Raw genomic sequence first — 17,202 nt, forward strand, 5'->3', positions numbered from 1 at the left:
GCCCAGATCGACTAGAGTAAAAAAGGAGTTTATATATTTATAAATGCCAAATAAATACCAGAGGCCACCCAATGCCCCCTCCCAGACAAGGCTGTCTCCCCCAGCCCTAGGCTTCTAGGATCTGAGACTTCTTGGCCCACAGCTACAGCCCAAGAGCAGCTGTCAGTCTGGGCTACCAGGGAACTGAGTGAGGATGATCTGTCCAGCCAAGATTCATTACCCCTGTGTGAGGGGCCCCCATAGCCATAGGCCTGTGTCCCCATATAGGACCCTAGGGGTAAAAGACTCAGGGGGAGAATGTGGCCATCTCGAGTGAGACCCGCTGCCACAGCTCCTTGGTCTGTTTGCTGCGCTTGAGGTTCTGCAGGATATCGTTGAACTGCATCATGCCCATGGGCGTCAGGCAGAAGGCGCTGCGGGCGCTCCGGATCGCATTCACAAAGTCGTCGTAGTCCGCAGGGGTCAGGTGAATCAATCGGTGGTGGATGTACTGGAGGAGGATGTGCGCAGGATGGGCCTTAGTATAAAGCACAGAACCAGGTCCTGCCTCCCTTCCCTCTGGTCCTAGACCACCCAGGAAGTGCTCTACCATGCTGTATACTCTGGGTTGTCACCTGCATGTATGCCTGCTGGCAGCGTTGCACCAGTTGGTGGAAGGCCGGGGCACGCAGGTGGTTGTGGGCATGAGCGGGACTCAGCCGCTGCAGCGTCTCCATGACGATCTCCTGCAGCACAAACGGGCTCAGCACCCCCTTGGCTGCCCCCACACAGAACTGGTGCACGTAGTTCACTCCTGGGGGGCAGGGGGAGGGGCATGAGACGGGGGTGGCCACCTCTGCCCTAGGGACCCGACTTACATATCTCAGCTCTGGCCTGGCAGAGAGCCTCCCTCCACCCCAGGAGCTGAGGTAACCCTCCACCCCCCGCGCACGCACACATACCCGACCAAGGCCTCAACTCTGAGCAAGAGCTAGGAAGGAGGTCTGGGATAAGGAAGGTAGGGAGAGCAGGTGGGGGGGGGGCAATGGTCCTAGGGAGGGGAGGTGTTACCCAGCTTTGCTGCCAGCCCCAGCAACCATTTGACATCATCAGTGTAGGGGGGGGAGCGGGAGAAATTGTTGGGGTGATCGTTGTGTGCCCGGCGACCCAGCATCTCCAGTGCCAGCATTCCTGGGAGATAAGGGTGGGCACATGGTAGGGTGTATTCTTTTCACCCTTTACCCCAACCTGGCACCTGACCCCACAGTAAACAAATTAAGAGCTAGAGGAGGGGTCCTCTGAAAAGCCACTGCCACAACTGCAGGTAAGAGCACAGAAAGGGACCTCTCACCGACACGGTAGGCAGCGTGCAGGTGGTGCAGGCTGTGGGGATTCACTGGCTGACTGTGCGTCTCCTCCTCGGGCGGTGGAAAACCTCCGCTCACCAGAGGGCTGGGCTGTGTGGTCAGGGCAGGCAGCGAGGCACCCTGGATGGCCGGAAACGTGGATGCTGGATGGACACTGCTCACTAAGAGTGGGATGAGAGCCATGAGAGGAACTCGGAGCCCAAAAAGAGGCAGAGAAGAGTCCCTCCCTACCTCCCCTGCCCAGTGTGCCTCCCCTCCATTCACCTGTTCCCTGGCCCCACAACTCACAGGCCACACTGGTGGGCAGTGGAAGCCCTGGCTCTGTGTGGTAGGGATGTACTGTGATGGGTGCCATGGAAGGGACGGGGAAAGACACAGCAGTAGCAGCAAGTGAGGGAGGAGTCACTGAATAAGGGTACTGAGCCCCCAGGAATGCAGGATGCACACCCTAGGGGCAGGGAGAAGAACAGAGGGAAGATGCCAAGTTCAATTAGGATGTAGCTCTCCTGCTTCACCCCCACAAGCTGCTATCCTAACATTTATTTTTATTTATTCATTTGAGATGAGGTCTCACTCTGTCACCCAGGCCAGAGTACAGTGGCACGACCGCAGCTCACTGCAACCTCCACCTTCCAGGTTCAACCAGTTCTGTCTCAGCGTCATGAGTAGCTGGATTACAGGCATGTACCCAGCTAATTTTTGATAGAGACCGGGTTTTACCATGTTAGCCAGGCTGGTCTCGAACTCCTGACCTCAAGCGATCCATTCATCTCAGCCTCCCAAAGTGCTGGGATTATAGGCGTGAGCCACCATGCCCAGCTGTCATTTCTTTAGTTGGGCTGGGTCCCCCAGGCTCCTACCACCTCACCAGGACTCTTGGACAGCCCAATTATACTCCCAGAGTACCCCACTCCAACCCCCTATGAATTCCCAGTATTAGTCACACATATCTCACCCCAGAGCAGAACACTGGTCTCACCTGTGGGTATGCAGAGCTGGGCACAGGGAAGACAGCAGGCCGGGGCATGTGAGGCATGGGATGGGCGGGGTGAGCTGGGTGAGTGAGGTATTGAGGGCTACAGGGCAGGTGGGGCTGTAGAGCAGTGTAGGGGTGCAGGCCAGGGGAGTGGCCATGCCCCAGTCCCGGACCCGGGTATAAACTGGACCCAACCGAGATGACGGGCACCACTGTGGCTGCTGCTGTCACTGCTGCTGCCGCCACTGTAACTGGTTCAGTCCCTGGGCCCCCTCTACCCTCAGTCAGACCCCGCCCAGCCTCCCCAGCTGCCCTGATCCCACTGGCACTACAGCTTGTAGCCCCTTCACGGGCTGTGGATGAGCCACCTGCAGTTTGCTCATATAGCCAGAACCACTGGTGAGCAACCTCAAACAACACTTCAGGGTACACGCCCCCACCCTTAGCTGCCTCTTCCACTGCCATGCAGGCCTTCTCCAACATCAGGTTGTCCTAGAAGAGAGGGGCACAGAGTGTTAAGGGGGAAAGACCCTCACCACATAGATGGTATCAGATGACATTCCAGTGTCTCCCTCAGAGCTGTCTCATTCCCAGGGAGGCATCAGATGTCAGTGTCAATGCTTAGAGTCCGTATCAGAGCAATGAGTACTTCACAGACACTGAACAAATTCTGACCAAAATGAGTTAAGACCCAGGTTATAGTCCCAGTTCCAAACTAATTTAACAGGCCCCTCCCATTCAAGTCCCATATGTATGAGGCCTTCCCTAAGTTTTCTATCCTGAGTGATCACCTTGGTCCCTAGACTGTAGACCTCCATTTCCTTATCCATAAAACAGAGATAAACCTAACCTTTGAGTTGTGACCTAAAGGAAAGATTGGTGTGAAAGCACATTAACATGTAAAATGTCACCATGAGAGGACAAATGATCATCTGTAAACTCCAGGAAATGGGAATCAAGAGCTGGGCCCTTAGCTTTCCCATGCCCAACCTCCCTGCCCAGATGCCCCGGAGGTTCCCAGATTGCCCATAGAAATACCTGCTCCTTGCACTGCACCAGGGCCCGCTGGATCTCATTAGGGTTCAATGCATGGGCATGGGGCAGGCAGCTCAGGGCCAGTTCTGCTGCTGCCCTCACCATATTGGAGTCTCTTGCCCGTGATGCCCTGTCAGCCAAGGATGCAACCTCAGGGGGCGTCAGGTGCCCATCCCAGCATTCTACCAGTATAGTCAGGGCTGCGCTGCCTATCTCCATGGCCTGGCCTTAGGAAAAAGCAGAGAAGAGCAGAGTGGGGTTTAGCAATGGGCACCACTGGGGGGTGAGAATGATGTCTCTCTTATCAGATCAGTAATCCCACAAAAATAAGGCTCTTATCCCCACCAATTAATTCCCTTCCCATACCCAAGTCAGGTCACATGGTTTACCTGTAATCCAGGAAACGTGGGAAGAATAAGTACGTGAGAGCCAGTTGGGAGAAACAAAGTTGTGCAGGCCAAGGGCATAAAGCCCAATCTCGAAGGCGCAAAGGTGCAGGTTGCGGTGAGGACCCTGGTGGCCCCCTGAGGAAGATGGATGTGTGAAAATGGAAGTGCTGCTGTTGCCCCCTGCCTTGATCAGCACTGTCTTCGCCAGCTCGAAGTAGAAGTGTGCAGCTGCCTCTGATGGCTGATTGGGTACATGGGGGGCATGACTCTCGGGGCGGCGGCCCTTGTACCTGAAGGGGCAATGGGGTAGGGACGGGGGTTGGGGTTTCTTTGAAATGGGTGTTCAGGTAGATTGGGAAGGACCAGGGAAAGTGAGGATGCTGGGGAACAATGGTTGGATTGCACTAGGGATGTGGCTCTGAGGGTAGGCCAGATCAGGGAAGATGGGGAGTTCTTCCCACTGACCTGCCAACTTCAACGGTCTTTGCCCGGGCTCCTCCACTGGCACTGGCCCGACGACTTCCACTGGAGGATGAGGAGCCCAGGGAGTCCGAAGAAGAGCTGCTAATGCTGTCACTGTCCTGTCCTCGACCCCAGGAGGTGGGGGCCCAGCCCCCTCGAAGTGGTCTCCGGCTTAAGGTGGGGGAGCTATCCGATGTTGTTTCAGGGGCACTGCTGTCAATGCTGGCCATGCCTAACACCCCCCCCGCAAGACAAATCAGTCTCAGAAGTCAGGGGTCCCTGGATTATACTTCCCTCTATGCTAGCCCACAGGCTGTCCTACCTGTGTGCTTCTTCTTAGGCCGTCCTGGGGAACCCCATCCTCGTCCATTATAGCCTCCACGACTGCCAAGTGCCAAGCGGCTTGGAACCTTCCCCTCTGGCCTTGGGGTCAAAGCTGCCTCAGATGGAAGACCCTCACAGGGGGAATGTGGGGAACTCTCTAGGTGAGGAAAACAGGATGCTGGGATGAGCCCAGGAAAGGAGACCCCAACATAGCTCCACACCATTCATCCCCCCTGCCCAGTGCCCCCACCTCACCAGGCACATTCTTCTCTGTGAAGCCCTCAGTGGGGCCTGGCCCAGCCCCTGCCACACTCCCTGGCTGAGCAGGCCCTGCAGAGCCTGAGGTCAGTGGTTGCAGGGCCCCTGGGGCAGATGGGCCCCCGTGCTTTGAAGGAGACCTCTGGCTGGCTGTGGCTGGGCGGCTAGATGAGTAGAAAGAACTCAGCGTCTGTGGCTTATGTGTCTGGCTCTCTCGGTCCAAGAGTTTGTCTAAGATCTGGAAGACAGAAGCAGTGACCTCCAGAGATGCAGTGACAGGATACCCTTTATTGCCTGACTTCTATTACCTTCCTTTTTCCTTGAAACAGCCAATTCCTACGTCCTCAGGGAGCCTTCCCCAGTTACAACTACAGGATGACCTCCTGCTTACATGTCTTTTGTTTGTAACTTATTCAACCCCAACATACCTCGGTATCCTCCATACCACCGCAAGGTGGAATATACTGTGATAGTCAATAAATATTGAAATAAGTGAATAAACAACTTTATGCCCTCTGCTTCTCTTCTTCCACCCCATGCCCAAACACTCCTATAAGAACCATTGGTCTTCTCTTATTCTTTATGAGATGTCCCCAAGATTTCCTACTTACCTCCTATGGCCAGAACAGCACTTTTCTTTTTTCTTCTTCTTCTTTTTTTTTTTTTAAGAGACAGGGTCTCGCTCTGTTGCCCAGGCTGGAGTGCAGTGGTATGATTATAGCTCACTGTAGCCTCAAACTCCTGGGCTCAAGCAATCCTCCCACCTCAGCCTCCCGAGTAGCTGGGACTACAGGCGAGCGCCACCATGCCCGGCTAATTTTCTAATTTTTTGTAGAGACAGGGTCTCACTATGTTGGCCAGGTTGGTCTCAAACGATCCTCCCGCCTCTGCTTCCCAAAGTGCTGAGATTACAGGCATGAGCCACTGCACCCAGCCCAAAATAGCACTTTTCTCATTGTACTGGAAACTCCCTGAGAAAGGTAGTAAAATATGCTCTCTTTCTCTGCCTGTCAAAGGCCCAGTACCTCAATCCCTTACTTTTTTTTTTTTTTGAGACGGGGTTTTGCTTAGTCACCCAGGCTGGAGCACAGTGGCATGAACCTGGCTCATTGCAACCTCTGCCTATTGAGTTTAAGCAATCCTCCCACCTCAGCCTCCCAAGTAGCTGGGACTACAGGCACGTGCCACCACGCCCAGCTGCTAATTTATGGTATCTTTTGGTCGAGACAGGGTTTTGCCATGTTGCCCGGGCTTGTCTCAAATTCCTGGGCTCAGGTGATCCACCCGCCTCGGCCTCCCAAAGTGCTGGGATTACAGGTGTGAGCCACTGCACCTGGCCCCGGTCTCTTACCTTCTTAAGCTTGGCCTGGTCGTCCTTGTAAGTGATCATTAGTGCTAATGCCAGGTCACCCTTCTCCCGACGTGTGCCTTCACATAGGAGGGGATGTTCTGCCTCGCTCACTGTTGTTTTCATGCCTGTGAGTAAGAAGGCCTTATGGGGATTAAGAGTAGTCATAACTCCCAAGACAGCAAAGGTAAGAGGGCCAGGGTTCCCTAGCCATCAGCATATGAGGTAAGGGGTTCCCTTAGTCCAACCCACATCACCTATAGAACATATATATGACATCCAGCCTAAGCTCTGGTATACTTTTCAAAACCTTCATAACTGGGTCCAATCTGATTACCCAGCAGGTACTTACCACTTTAGGGAAGCTGGGCTCCTCACTCTCATGAAAATTTGATTGCATTGCGTGTTTACTCATGGTGTTCCCTGGTCTAGGACCTACTGACCTTTTAACCCACAGTCCATATTCTACCACTTCCCTCTGCCCTTTCCCTAGATTTTTGTTTTGCTGCCCTGACAATACACAACACCCATAACACACAATATTTTTCTTTTTTTTTGAGACAAGTTTTCACTCTTGCCTGGGCTGGAGGGCAACGGTACAATCATGGTTCATTGCAGCCTCAATCTCCAAGCTGAAGCAATCCTCCCACTTCAGCCTCCGAAGTAGCTGGCAGCATGGGTGTGTGCCTCCACACCTGGGTACTTATTTTATTTTATTTTTAGTAGAGATGAGGTCTTGCTATGTTGCCCAGGCTGGTCTTGAACTCCTGAGCTCAAATGATCCTCCTGCTTCAGCCTCCCAAAGTGCTGGGATTACAACATGAGCCACCATGCCCAGCCATATAGCACACATTTTTGCCCTGAATTCCTGTCTTAGAGGCACTAGTTAGCTCACACATGTCATCCTGACTTTCCCATTACCATACAGCCCTTCAGAACAAGGGACAGGCTTCATGTCCTTCAAGACCTGAACCAGGCTTAGCTCATGGATGTGCTCAAGACATTGACAGACTCACCCAAGGCAGCAACTGCTGCTTCAAATCCCAGCTCCTCATCCCCAGGTGTTTCGCTGTTCCAGTTGCGACTTGGGGGCCGGGAACCTGTGGGAGAAACCACTGTATAAAAGTTGGGGTAAGTCAGGCAGACAGAAGAAATGACACATGGGAAGAAATGCAAAGGAATCCAAGACCCTCATCATCACAGACCTACCCATGAAGCTGCCTGATGGGTCCTGAAGGGATTCAGAACCTTGGGGCTCTTGGTTTTTCTTAAAGAAAGGTACCCCTACCCCAGTTCCCCACTTACTATAGGGTCAGGCACCATACCTGGAGCACAGAGAACGTCAAAGATGAAACTGGCCAACATGAGAGGCAACACAGGCCGATAGTCACAGAGTGTCCCCTCCCGAAGCTCCTCTGCCCGGCACCGCATGGTACTCATCTCACTCGGACCCAGAGGGATCTTCTTGAGCAAGGCAGCCACCTCAGACTCCTGGTATGCCAGCTTCACCTGAGGGCACAGGAAGGAGCTCAGACCTCCAGTGCCTCAATGGAGATCAAGGTGCAAGACTCTAAAGAGACTGAAGTATAATGTTGAGATGGAGCCTCTGACCTCCAAGGCCTTGGTAGAAGCTGGAGGCCTCTGTAGCTCCAAGGCAAACATGCCAACTCGGAAGGCCAGGTTGTGGTGCTCTGGACGCTCACTTAACACTGTCAACAGGAAAGCCGCCTTGCTCAGGGTGTTGGTAGCCACCCAGGTCTGACGGCTTGTGGACACCTTGTTCTTCTTGCCCTACAAAGAGAAGAAGCATAGGAGACAGGCAGATGATTCTGACTTACTTTGGTGGAGGTAGAAGGAGGCTCTTACTTGGAGTGGGGCATGGGAGCAGGTTGAGGGTAAGCAGGGGAGGGGAAGATAAGAGGAAGAAGGTCTCTCTCACCTTTGCAGGGGGCGGCTCTACCTTGAGGTCGGGTGGGTTGGCCAGTAGATCCTGGGCAAGCTCCACAGTGAGACGGGAGGCCTCACTGCTATAGCCATGTGCATGCAGGGCTTCAGCACAGGCAAACAGTACCTGGAAGGAGGACATGGAACCAGACAGGTTGAAGTCTCAACTTCCAGGGGCAGGATATCATGCTCACTCATGCAGCCAACATTCCTTGAGCACTTGCTATTCCAGGCCCTGTGCTGTTCCACAAGAGCTCTGTTCAGTTAGAAACACAGACACATAAACACACATGCCACCATGATGCCAGCTATTATGGGGAAAGGTCAAGGGGAAGCGGGTGGGATATCTTGAGGCACAGGGACAGTATCAGAGACTCCCTAGAGGAAGTGATCTTTAAGATCCCTGAGACCTGAAGAAGGAGCACTGGCTAAAGGGGAAGAGCATTCCAGGCAGAAAGGCCAAACTGTCCAAAATCCTGTAGGCAAGAGACAGCATGGCAGATACAGGAGTGGTTCAGCTGACTGGAGTTCGAGGGACAGAGCAGCCAAGTGAGGCTGGCAAAGCAGGCAAAGACCAGATCAAGTGTAGCCTCATAGGTCGTGCCAAGGACTTTCATTTTATCCTAAGGGCAATAGGAACCCATTGAAGGGTTTTAAGCAGCACAGTGACACCATCACCTTTCAGGAAAATCATGTGGAAGCAGTTAAGAGAGTGGACTGAAAATAGGGAGGCCAATTGGGTACCTGCAACAGGATTCTCACAGTCCTGCTAATGGTCCTGACACTCCCAACTAGAGCTAGATGGCCCCTCCCAGCTGTGGCTAAGAAGCACCCAGTGTTCCCTCCTTCCATCCCCTCACCTCCATGCGGCTCTCCTGTTCCAGTGGCTTCAGCCCAGCAAACAGGTCGTGCTCCTCCCCAGCCCCGCCCTCGGCTTTCTCTTCCTCGCCCCCAGCCCCATCCTGGGCATTCAGATAGTACGCCTGGTAGTCATCATCCTCCTCTCCAACTGCAGGGGCTGCCTCTTTGGTTTTGGGGAGCCCACTGCCACTCTCATCTGTAGAAGGGAGGTCGTCCCGGGTACAGATTTCCCCAGGCAGTAGGCCAGGGGGGCCGGCAGAGGCAGTGGGAGGCTCAGGCCCTTCTGAGAAGTACACACCACCATCTTCTTCATAAGTATCTGGGGGCTCAGGAAGGAAAGTAGAAGGGCCTCGGGAGCCACCGTGGGGAGGACAGGGCGGGGGACTCTCAGGGAATCCCCCGAAGGTGCTGGCCTCTGCGCCCAGGGCCAGGCTGCTGTCATCCAGGCTCATCTCAGCCAGGTCTGGCTCCAGGGAGCTGTCTTCGCTGCTCAGCCGTCGCTTGCTCCCACCACCTGCTGAACCCTTGCTCCCACTGCCAGCCCCACCCAGTGCTTTGGCTTTGCCCCCACCTGGACCCATCTTATGGAGAGCTTTATCTCCCCCTTCAGCTGAGAGGCGGCGGGGACCCCGCTGTGATGAGGAGACCCCATCACCCAAGCCCTTGCGCTTGGTCCCAGGCTCCTTGGGCCGCACAGCTGGCTCAGCAGGAAGCGGTCGGGGCCGGTCCCGGGATTCCTCCAGGCCCCCAGAGCGGGAGACACCTGGCCGAGAGGGCAGGGCCCGGGCCCAGCACAGTGCCAGCTTCCTGTCAGTGCCACTGTAGGTGACACCGGGAAGTGGGTAGGCCTCTTCCCAGTTGAAGTAGCAGGCCTCCACCGCTGGCCGGAAGCCAGGGAAGAGCCGCTCCAGTGTCTTCTTGTGTTGGCCCCGCTTGACATTCTCAATCACCTTCAGCTGCCACTGCCGCAGCTGCGCACACAGTTCCCGGCGCCTGTGGGAACAAAGGGCGGGAGGCTGCTGTGGAGCTAATGGGAAAGGATGGGCATGGGGTAGGTGTACACCCCAAAGAGGTGTACAGAGAAAGGACATGGGAAATTACTTCTTAAGCCAGCCCCATAGGTATCACTGAAACACCCACCGGGGAATTTTGAAAAGTGGGTGTTATTTAGGAAGGGAAGGATGAAAGCCTCTCAGAAAAGGACTCATAAATCACTGGTAACATTAGTACTCAGCACCTCCCGTTTCCCAAGGACTAAAATTATAGTACGTCCCTGCAAACAAGGAGATGAAGGTTCAGTCTGTCCTGAACTGGCCCAGGCCCAGTTCTGCGATGAGGTTCAGGGGAGACTCACCGCTGAGGGCTGAGTGCAGGGTCCAGCACAGCCAGCCTCCACAGTGTGACCATCTCGTCACACATGCTGGCACAGGCATGGGCTGCCACCTCTGACTGCCCGTTGCTACGACCCGTGTGCCCACTGGCACTGCTGTGTGAGGCTGAGGTGCGCACGCTATACCACCAACCTGTTATCTGGAGACAAAGAAGGCTGTGAGCTGCACCTGAGAGCTCAGAGAAATACAGAGTATCCCTCCCAGAGTCTCTTTCAGCAAGAGAAGGATGAGGTGATGGGAGGAAGAGAATGAGCTACCACGGAGCTCCCCAACGCTGGGCAATTACCTGCTCATAGGTCAGGCACTGGTCAGTGAGGATTTCCAACAAGGGGGCAGCATTGCTGTCCCTTCGCTTGAACATCTCCCGAACGATGCTCAGCAGGTTCCAGACACCCTCTGGTTCACGGCCCCTCAGAGGGCGCAGCAGACATGCCCATTCAGCAGCGGCCGGCGGCTCCGTGGAAGACAGATACATGGAGTTCACATCACTGTAAAATGGGGAACAGAAAACCATGATGCTAAGATGGGGCTGAATGAAACCTAAAAGGGCTTCTAGCCCCAAAATACAGAAGCTAGAGGGAAAAGGATGTCTGTTACAAAAATTCTATTTTTTTTTGAGACGGAGTCTCATTCTGTCGCCCAGGCTGGAGTGCAATGGCACAATATCAGCTCACTGCAACCTCCGCCTTCCAGGTTCAAGCAATTCTCCTGCCTCAGCCTCCCGAGTAGTTGGGATTACAAACACATGCTACTACGCCTGGCTAATTTTTTGTATTTTTAGTAGAGACAGAGTTTCACCATGTTGGCCAGGCTAGTCTCAAACTCCTGACCTCAGGTGACCCACCTGCCACAGCCTCCCAAGTGCTGGGATTACAGGTATGAGCCACTGCCCTCAGCTACAAAAATTCTTATTTTTTCTCTGCCTCCATTTCCTGATCTATCAAAGGAAGAAAAAGAACTCTTGCTCTACCTAGGTAGGAGCAGACCACTCTGTGATTGTACAAGATCATTGTCATCCACTGATTCATTAGTGACTACTGTGTGCCAGGCACTATGCCAGTTCAGGGAATAAAAGGTGGGGATCACAGGCATGAATAGAAGAAAGGATCTGTCATCAGCCTGAGGGATGCTCCCCCTCGACCACAGACACAGGTATGTAGAAATCCGACGTACCTGAAGACCACAGGGGAAGGACCACAGAACTTGTGCAGGGTCTTCTTGATGTTGTCAGTGAGTGTCGATTCATCCAGATACCAAGTACTCTGGTCCGATGCCGAGGGCCCTGCTGTGGGGTCTGAGGATGACAGGCAGTCAGTCACCTAGAGATAGGGGCCTGGATTCGCCTGACAACGGCAAGCTTTGAGTAAGTGGAGCTCTGCACTACAAGCTTGCGTTCTTCCTACTGCCCGTCTTTCTCACCCCACTCACCCGGAGCTCCACACACTGTATTGATGGCTGTTGACTGGGAAGACAGGAGTTCATCCAGGAGACGCTGAGCTGTGGGGAGGATCTGAGGGAGAAAGAGACAAAGGCAGACAGAACACAGCATAGGTGAACCCATGGAGGCCTGGGCCTAACAGAAAGGCTGCTATGCAGCCTGGCCCAGAGCTAATTGCAGGAGGGTGTGCCGACCTCACCCACCTGCTGAGGGAGCTCACTAATGAGGTACTGAGCAAACTTCTGCAGCTGGTCCCTCTGTAGCCGGGACAGGGACTCTGAGACTGGGGCTCGCAGGCAGACTGCAGAAGCCTGAAGGGAACACAGAGAAAAATGGAACAATCTTGAGAACAGGAGAGCTGGAGCTGGAGCTGGGGACAGAAAGGCAGAGTAGGGGAGGCAAGGGGGCTCACATTGTAGCCAGGCATGCAGCAGAGAAGGGGGGGATGGAGCGTAGGATAGGGCCGGGATAAATTGGGAGGGCCTCACGTTGTGGATGCGGAAGAGACAGAGTGCCACGACGTGGGTGCACCATTTGGCCCCAGCCCCACAGGTACAGCTGCAGGACGTGACCCGGCAGCGGTCAAACATCACAGCTACATTGTAGGCCCCTTTGGGAGGGACCATCTGAGGTGGCACCACTGTAGCACTCAGGTGGAACCCTGGAGAGAAATGGGGGCTTGGTCAGGAAGAGCTGTTGAGACCTGGGTCTCTGCCCTTGACCCTGGGCCTGCAGTTATTCAGACAACATGCTCCAGCTTCTTGCAGTGTGTCCTTAATTCATAAACCAGGGGATGAGAGGAGCAGGGTGTGCCACATGGCATGATGGGCCACTCACCTATCTGCAATGGGTCCTTCACAGCCCTCATGCGGAAGAGCTGATCCCCTCGCTGAAACTCATCTGCACTGCCATTGGCCAGGCACGAATACAGCCTGGGGGTGAATAAGAGGACATAGCCACAACTCAGCAAATAACCTTTGGCAGACCCTGTCAGAGACCACAATGCCCTATGCACTCTCCCCAGCCTCACTCCTTCTCAGAGGGAAAATCCCAAGCAATCCCTCCCTTGTCTTCCTCTCACCACTGCCCCAAATACAATGTCTCCTTTGTTCTATGGGAAACCCAGCAGACAGTGTGGAGTATCAGGACCCCACTCCCCACCATCAGTAGTTCTTTAGCCTCACCGAATGTCCTCTTCATTTTCCGGAAAGCTCCAAAAAGCAATTCGGAGCTGTAGCTGCTCAGGCACCGGTGGGTAAACTTTCTCCACCACTTCAAATGGGATGTGAAATGCCACCTGCTTTGCTGACAGCTCCACCAATGGGATCACCAGTCCATCTTTGCAAACAATTGTTGGGATCAGGGGAAAGAGAATAGGAAATGAAAAGGGCCATGGTTTCTTGGCACTCATGCCAGTGCCACATCCTGGGCCTCACCTTTACTACGCAAGAAAGAGGAGACCTGGATGAAGGTCCTAGGGACCCCCCTATCAGGATACACTAACCTCCATTTGGGAAAGGGGAGCTGGACAATCCCCAGCCCACAGCCGGCTACACCTAAGGTCTAGAACAGAAGCTACGAGAGATATCCTAAGAAACTCCTGGCCAGACAGGTGTGTTCCAAGACCCTAGCAAGTAACCCTGTCCACATGGCTCAACACTGAATTTTCCATATTCCAAGAGCATTTTAAATTCAAATTACATGATTAATGTCTCTCCTCTGGCATTCTTCTTTCTGACTGCTTTTTTTTTTTTAATCCCTTTTACTCTGGATGATTCTAGGTCCCTAGCTAAGGAGGAAAGATAGGCCAGAGTCCAGAAGGAACCTCGAGAAGCATGAGAAGCCAGACCCCTTTTGGCACACCTAAATGACGACTTTCCGCACTGGAAACCATCATGGGGAGAGAGTTATCCCAGGGGACCTAGCTGCTGCTGCAACTGGAATCACTGGATTAAGATGGAGTTACCACTCAAGGTTTTCCACAGTGTTTTAATCAAAAAGCAGTGATAACATGACAAACTGTACATCTCACAAAATTGCCAGTCACAACAATAGATCATAAAATAATAGAATGAAAAATAATCCTTTTAAAAAAGTTAACCCCTTTATTTTTAGATTTTTATTTTTTTATCTTGAGATGAAGTCTCACTCTGTCACCCAGGCTAGAGTACACTGGTGCCATCTCGGCTCACCACAACCTCCGCCACCAGGGTTCAAGCTTTCCTCCCACCTCAGCTTCCCCAGTAGCTGAGATTACAAGCATGTGCCACCACACCCAGTGATTTTTTTTGTGTTTTTAGTAGAGACAGGGTTTTACCATGTTGGCCAAGCTGGTCTTGAACACATGACCACAAGTGATCCAGCTGTCTCAGCCTCCCAAAGTACTGGGATTACAGGCGAAAGACACGGTGCCCAGCCCTTTATTTTACGAATGACTAAAGTGGGGGGTTTGAGGGAATATGGCATGTTTTCCCAGATTTTAACCTGACCAGGACGATAATACCAATATATTAAAAATCCTCCTCACCATGACTTCAGTTACTTCCCTCAAAGTGAGGGAGCACTAAGCCCCAAGACTACCTACATATTCAAATATGAAAGAAGCCAAAAGGCCACAGAAGACCCACGGTAAAACTGCCTATGATCTGTGTGTGTGTGTGTGTGTGTGTGTGTACACAAAACATACATCCTCTTCAACTGAAGCTGAATGCCACCCCTCCACCACTTGTAAAAAGTGATACAAGTAAATTTCTCTCTGTCCCAAAGGAGTACCAGAAATCTCTGCAAGCCAGTTTGGAAAACAGGACTCTCACTCGAAAAGGCCTGAGTAGAATCACACAAATTAAACTCAACTGCTGAAAAAAGCCAGCTTCCACTGAGGACCAGGACAAAAACTGTGCCATGAGGAAGGCACACGCAAGTCCCAGCCTTGGCTTCTGACACATGTTTGACATGGCCAGAAGCAAAGCCTAAACCTATGAACTATGGAATCTCTGGCAGGCAGGCCAGCTCACCTCTACTTTCCACTGGGTGGGATCCCATCTTAATGCTTCTGGGATCAGAGATCATCACCCCAAAGCAAGAAGCTCCCAATGCATTTTGCAATGCGGTGGCGCGCCACAAGTGGTCACTTATTCACAATCAGCCCCCTACCCACATTCTCTTCTATTTTCCAGTATGCCTCAGACTGAACTCAAGTATTCCCAAGTCAAAGATGGAATTCTCCCTTATCCCATCCCTAAGGCAAAGGAGTGACGGAAGATTTACTTTCTGTCCAACACAGGATCTCCCTGCCACAGCATGCGCGCCCTCGCACGCACGCGCAAACACACACACACGTGTGGAGAAGCCAGCCCACCCCAGGAAGGCCGGAAAAGCGAGTCCTGAAGTCTGTTCTAGGCTTGGGACAGCTTCCAGTCGGGGACAGCTCCCGGCTGGGGACAGCTCCTCGCTCCTCCCCTGGTTGAAGACAGCTCTCGATCCGGGACAGCTCCCGGTCCCGGACAGCTCCCGAGCGAGGCCCAAGCAGGGCCTGCTGCTCCTCTTCCCCCCGGCTCACTCTCACCTCTCATTCTGGTACCGCCACTGCCACCTCCGCCACCGCCGCCAGTGGGGGAATTGGGCCCCGCTGACTGTTTGCGCCATCCCCGCCAGTTCTGGCAGAGGCTCTCGGCCTCGGAGATGAAGGAACAGAGCGAATCCTCCTCAAAACGGTCTGAATCCTCGAATGAGAAGCGCTCTCCGTCCTCCCACTCCGCGAACATCAGCTCCATGGGGCCCGCACCCCCTGGGGCCGGGTCCCCCCCCGCGGATCCGGGGCCTGAGCCGCCGGCCGGGGGTTGAGGGGAGGCCCGGGGCCTGAGGGGCGAGCCGGGGCTGGGGGTGGCCGGGGCGCTCAGGGCGGCCGTGCCGGGCGAGAATCTCAGGCCTGGAAAAGAGACGGGAACGAGCCTCGCCCAAAAGCGAGGTGCAAGCGGTGATCTTGGCCAGTCTCCGAGACTTACGGCTGGGACGAAGCGCTCGGTGGCTGGGGCCTCTAGGCGGCTGCGGAGCCGCCTCCCCCATCAGCTGATCTGGACTTCCGGCCGCGCGGGCCGCCACCACTTCCGCCCTCGCGCGCTCGGGATCCGGATCGGGTATGGGCGGATGTAGAGGACATGTTTATTTAATTGCTGCATTTGTCTGCTTTTTTTTCTCAGGCCCACCCTCAGATACCATAAGGGCAAGCCAACTCCCAACATTATACGAAACAACTACAGATCCCAGCAATAACTCGGGGTCCATAATGTCCCTAAGGAATAAACAGCCGCCATGCATGTTGGGAATTGTAGGCTGTCAGGACCTCACAGGAACTATTGGATGGAGTTATTGTCTTAACTCTGGATAGGCCCCAGGGCAGCACCACCTTCTGGGAATCGTAGTCCAGAAGTCTGCAATCCAGCCGACCTTTTTTATAGGGTCTAATTGGGGAAACATCAGGAAAGAATGCATTCGACTTCAGGAAATGGTTGTACTGTTTGTCCATACGGCCTTTTGGTCTAGGAATTCTTAACATTTTTTTGTGCCATGGACCTTTTAGCAGTCTAGGTTGGTTTCTGGACTCTCAGATTGTTTACAAATGCACAAAATACCAAGAATTACAAAGGAAACCAGTTGTTGAAATACAATTATCAAAATATTAATAAATCTATAACAATAATGCTCCTTTAGTTATACATCAAATGACAAAATTTAGGAGGAAGTGTGGTAACTATCATAATTTTGAAGCTAGTGATAAGTATAAATGCTTTTTGAGATATTTATAACCAACTGTAATGATATGAAAATACCGTGATTTCATATAGGTTTTGGTAATGTTACTGTAGTTTGTTTCCCATAGCCCTGACTGAAATGCTAAATTTCAGTTGTAGTTAAAAATATAAATTTCCCCCCAAGTTCACAGATGTCTTAAGTCTACTGGCCTAGGTTAAGAACTCCCAAGCCTAGTCCAAAGTGCCTAGGCACTGAGCTTCTTCCTATAGCTTAAAGGCTCATCCTGTAGAACTGGGAGTTGCCCCAGGATCTACCCATGGGATATGAACAGCGTGGGAAGAGACAGCTGTCAGTGGATCAGGGAGGCAAGACCCCTTCCTACCTTAATAATTAGCCCATTGGTGCATTAAAAGCACCGATGTTTGTCCCACATTTAACACTGTAAAATACATTAAAAAACTAATTCAATTATTCCTGAAAGGACAGAGTATACATAAAATGCTATGCAATTTTTCCTAATATCAGGGGAATCACATAAGTGAATGCCTTCAGCAACCAGGCAGATAACGTTAGAGAAATAAACAGGTAATAAACAAAGAAGGCAATTGTTAATTCTGTCTCACCATTTTGGAAAGTCCAGTGGTGAGGTCACTGGAGAATGCAAACAAATGATAATCA

At 52.8% G+C, this 17,202-nt stretch overlaps 1 protein-coding gene across 10 annotated transcripts; it reads right to left on the reverse strand.

Annotated features, from left to right (window-relative positions):
- Window positions 1-12: 12 nt before the first annotated feature.
- On the reverse strand, window positions 13-15,818 carry ZSWIM8 (zinc finger SWIM-type containing 8). Of its 10 annotated transcripts, none has more exons than XM_035267950.3 (26): window positions 15,338-15,818; window positions 12,957-13,110; window positions 12,610-12,704; window positions 12,261-12,433; window positions 11,976-12,083; window positions 11,763-11,844; window positions 11,508-11,628; window positions 10,621-10,822; window positions 10,298-10,473; window positions 8,943-9,936; window positions 8,078-8,209; window positions 7,750-7,929; window positions 7,464-7,647; window positions 7,155-7,238; window positions 6,142-6,266; window positions 4,788-5,028; window positions 4,531-4,689; window positions 4,212-4,440; window positions 3,747-4,036; window positions 3,361-3,584; window positions 2,326-2,814; window positions 1,635-1,794; window positions 1,331-1,507; window positions 1,051-1,170; window positions 615-725; window positions 13-490 (listed from the first exon to the last, which is right to left on the reverse strand). In XM_035267950.3, exons 1-26 carry the CDS (start codon window positions 15,543-15,545, stop codon window positions 30-32), a joined length of 5,679 nt encoding a protein of 1,892 aa, XP_035123841.1. In that variant the 5' UTR covers window positions 15,546-15,818; the 3' UTR covers window positions 13-29. The 10 variants fall into 10 exon arrangements, with proteins under 10 accessions (XP_035123841.1, XP_035123846.1, XP_035123840.1 ...); XM_035267955.3 differs by having other exon boundaries at window positions 615-793; XM_035267949.3 differs by having other exon boundaries at window positions 1,611-1,794.
- Window positions 15,819-17,202: the final 1,384 nt, after the last annotated feature.

The sequence above is a fragment of the Callithrix jacchus genome, chromosome 12, assembly GCF_049354715.1.
Source record: "Callithrix jacchus isolate 240 chromosome 12, calJac240_pri, whole genome shotgun sequence".
Taxonomy (NCBI): domain Eukaryota; kingdom Metazoa; phylum Chordata; class Mammalia; order Primates; family Cebidae; genus Callithrix; species Callithrix jacchus.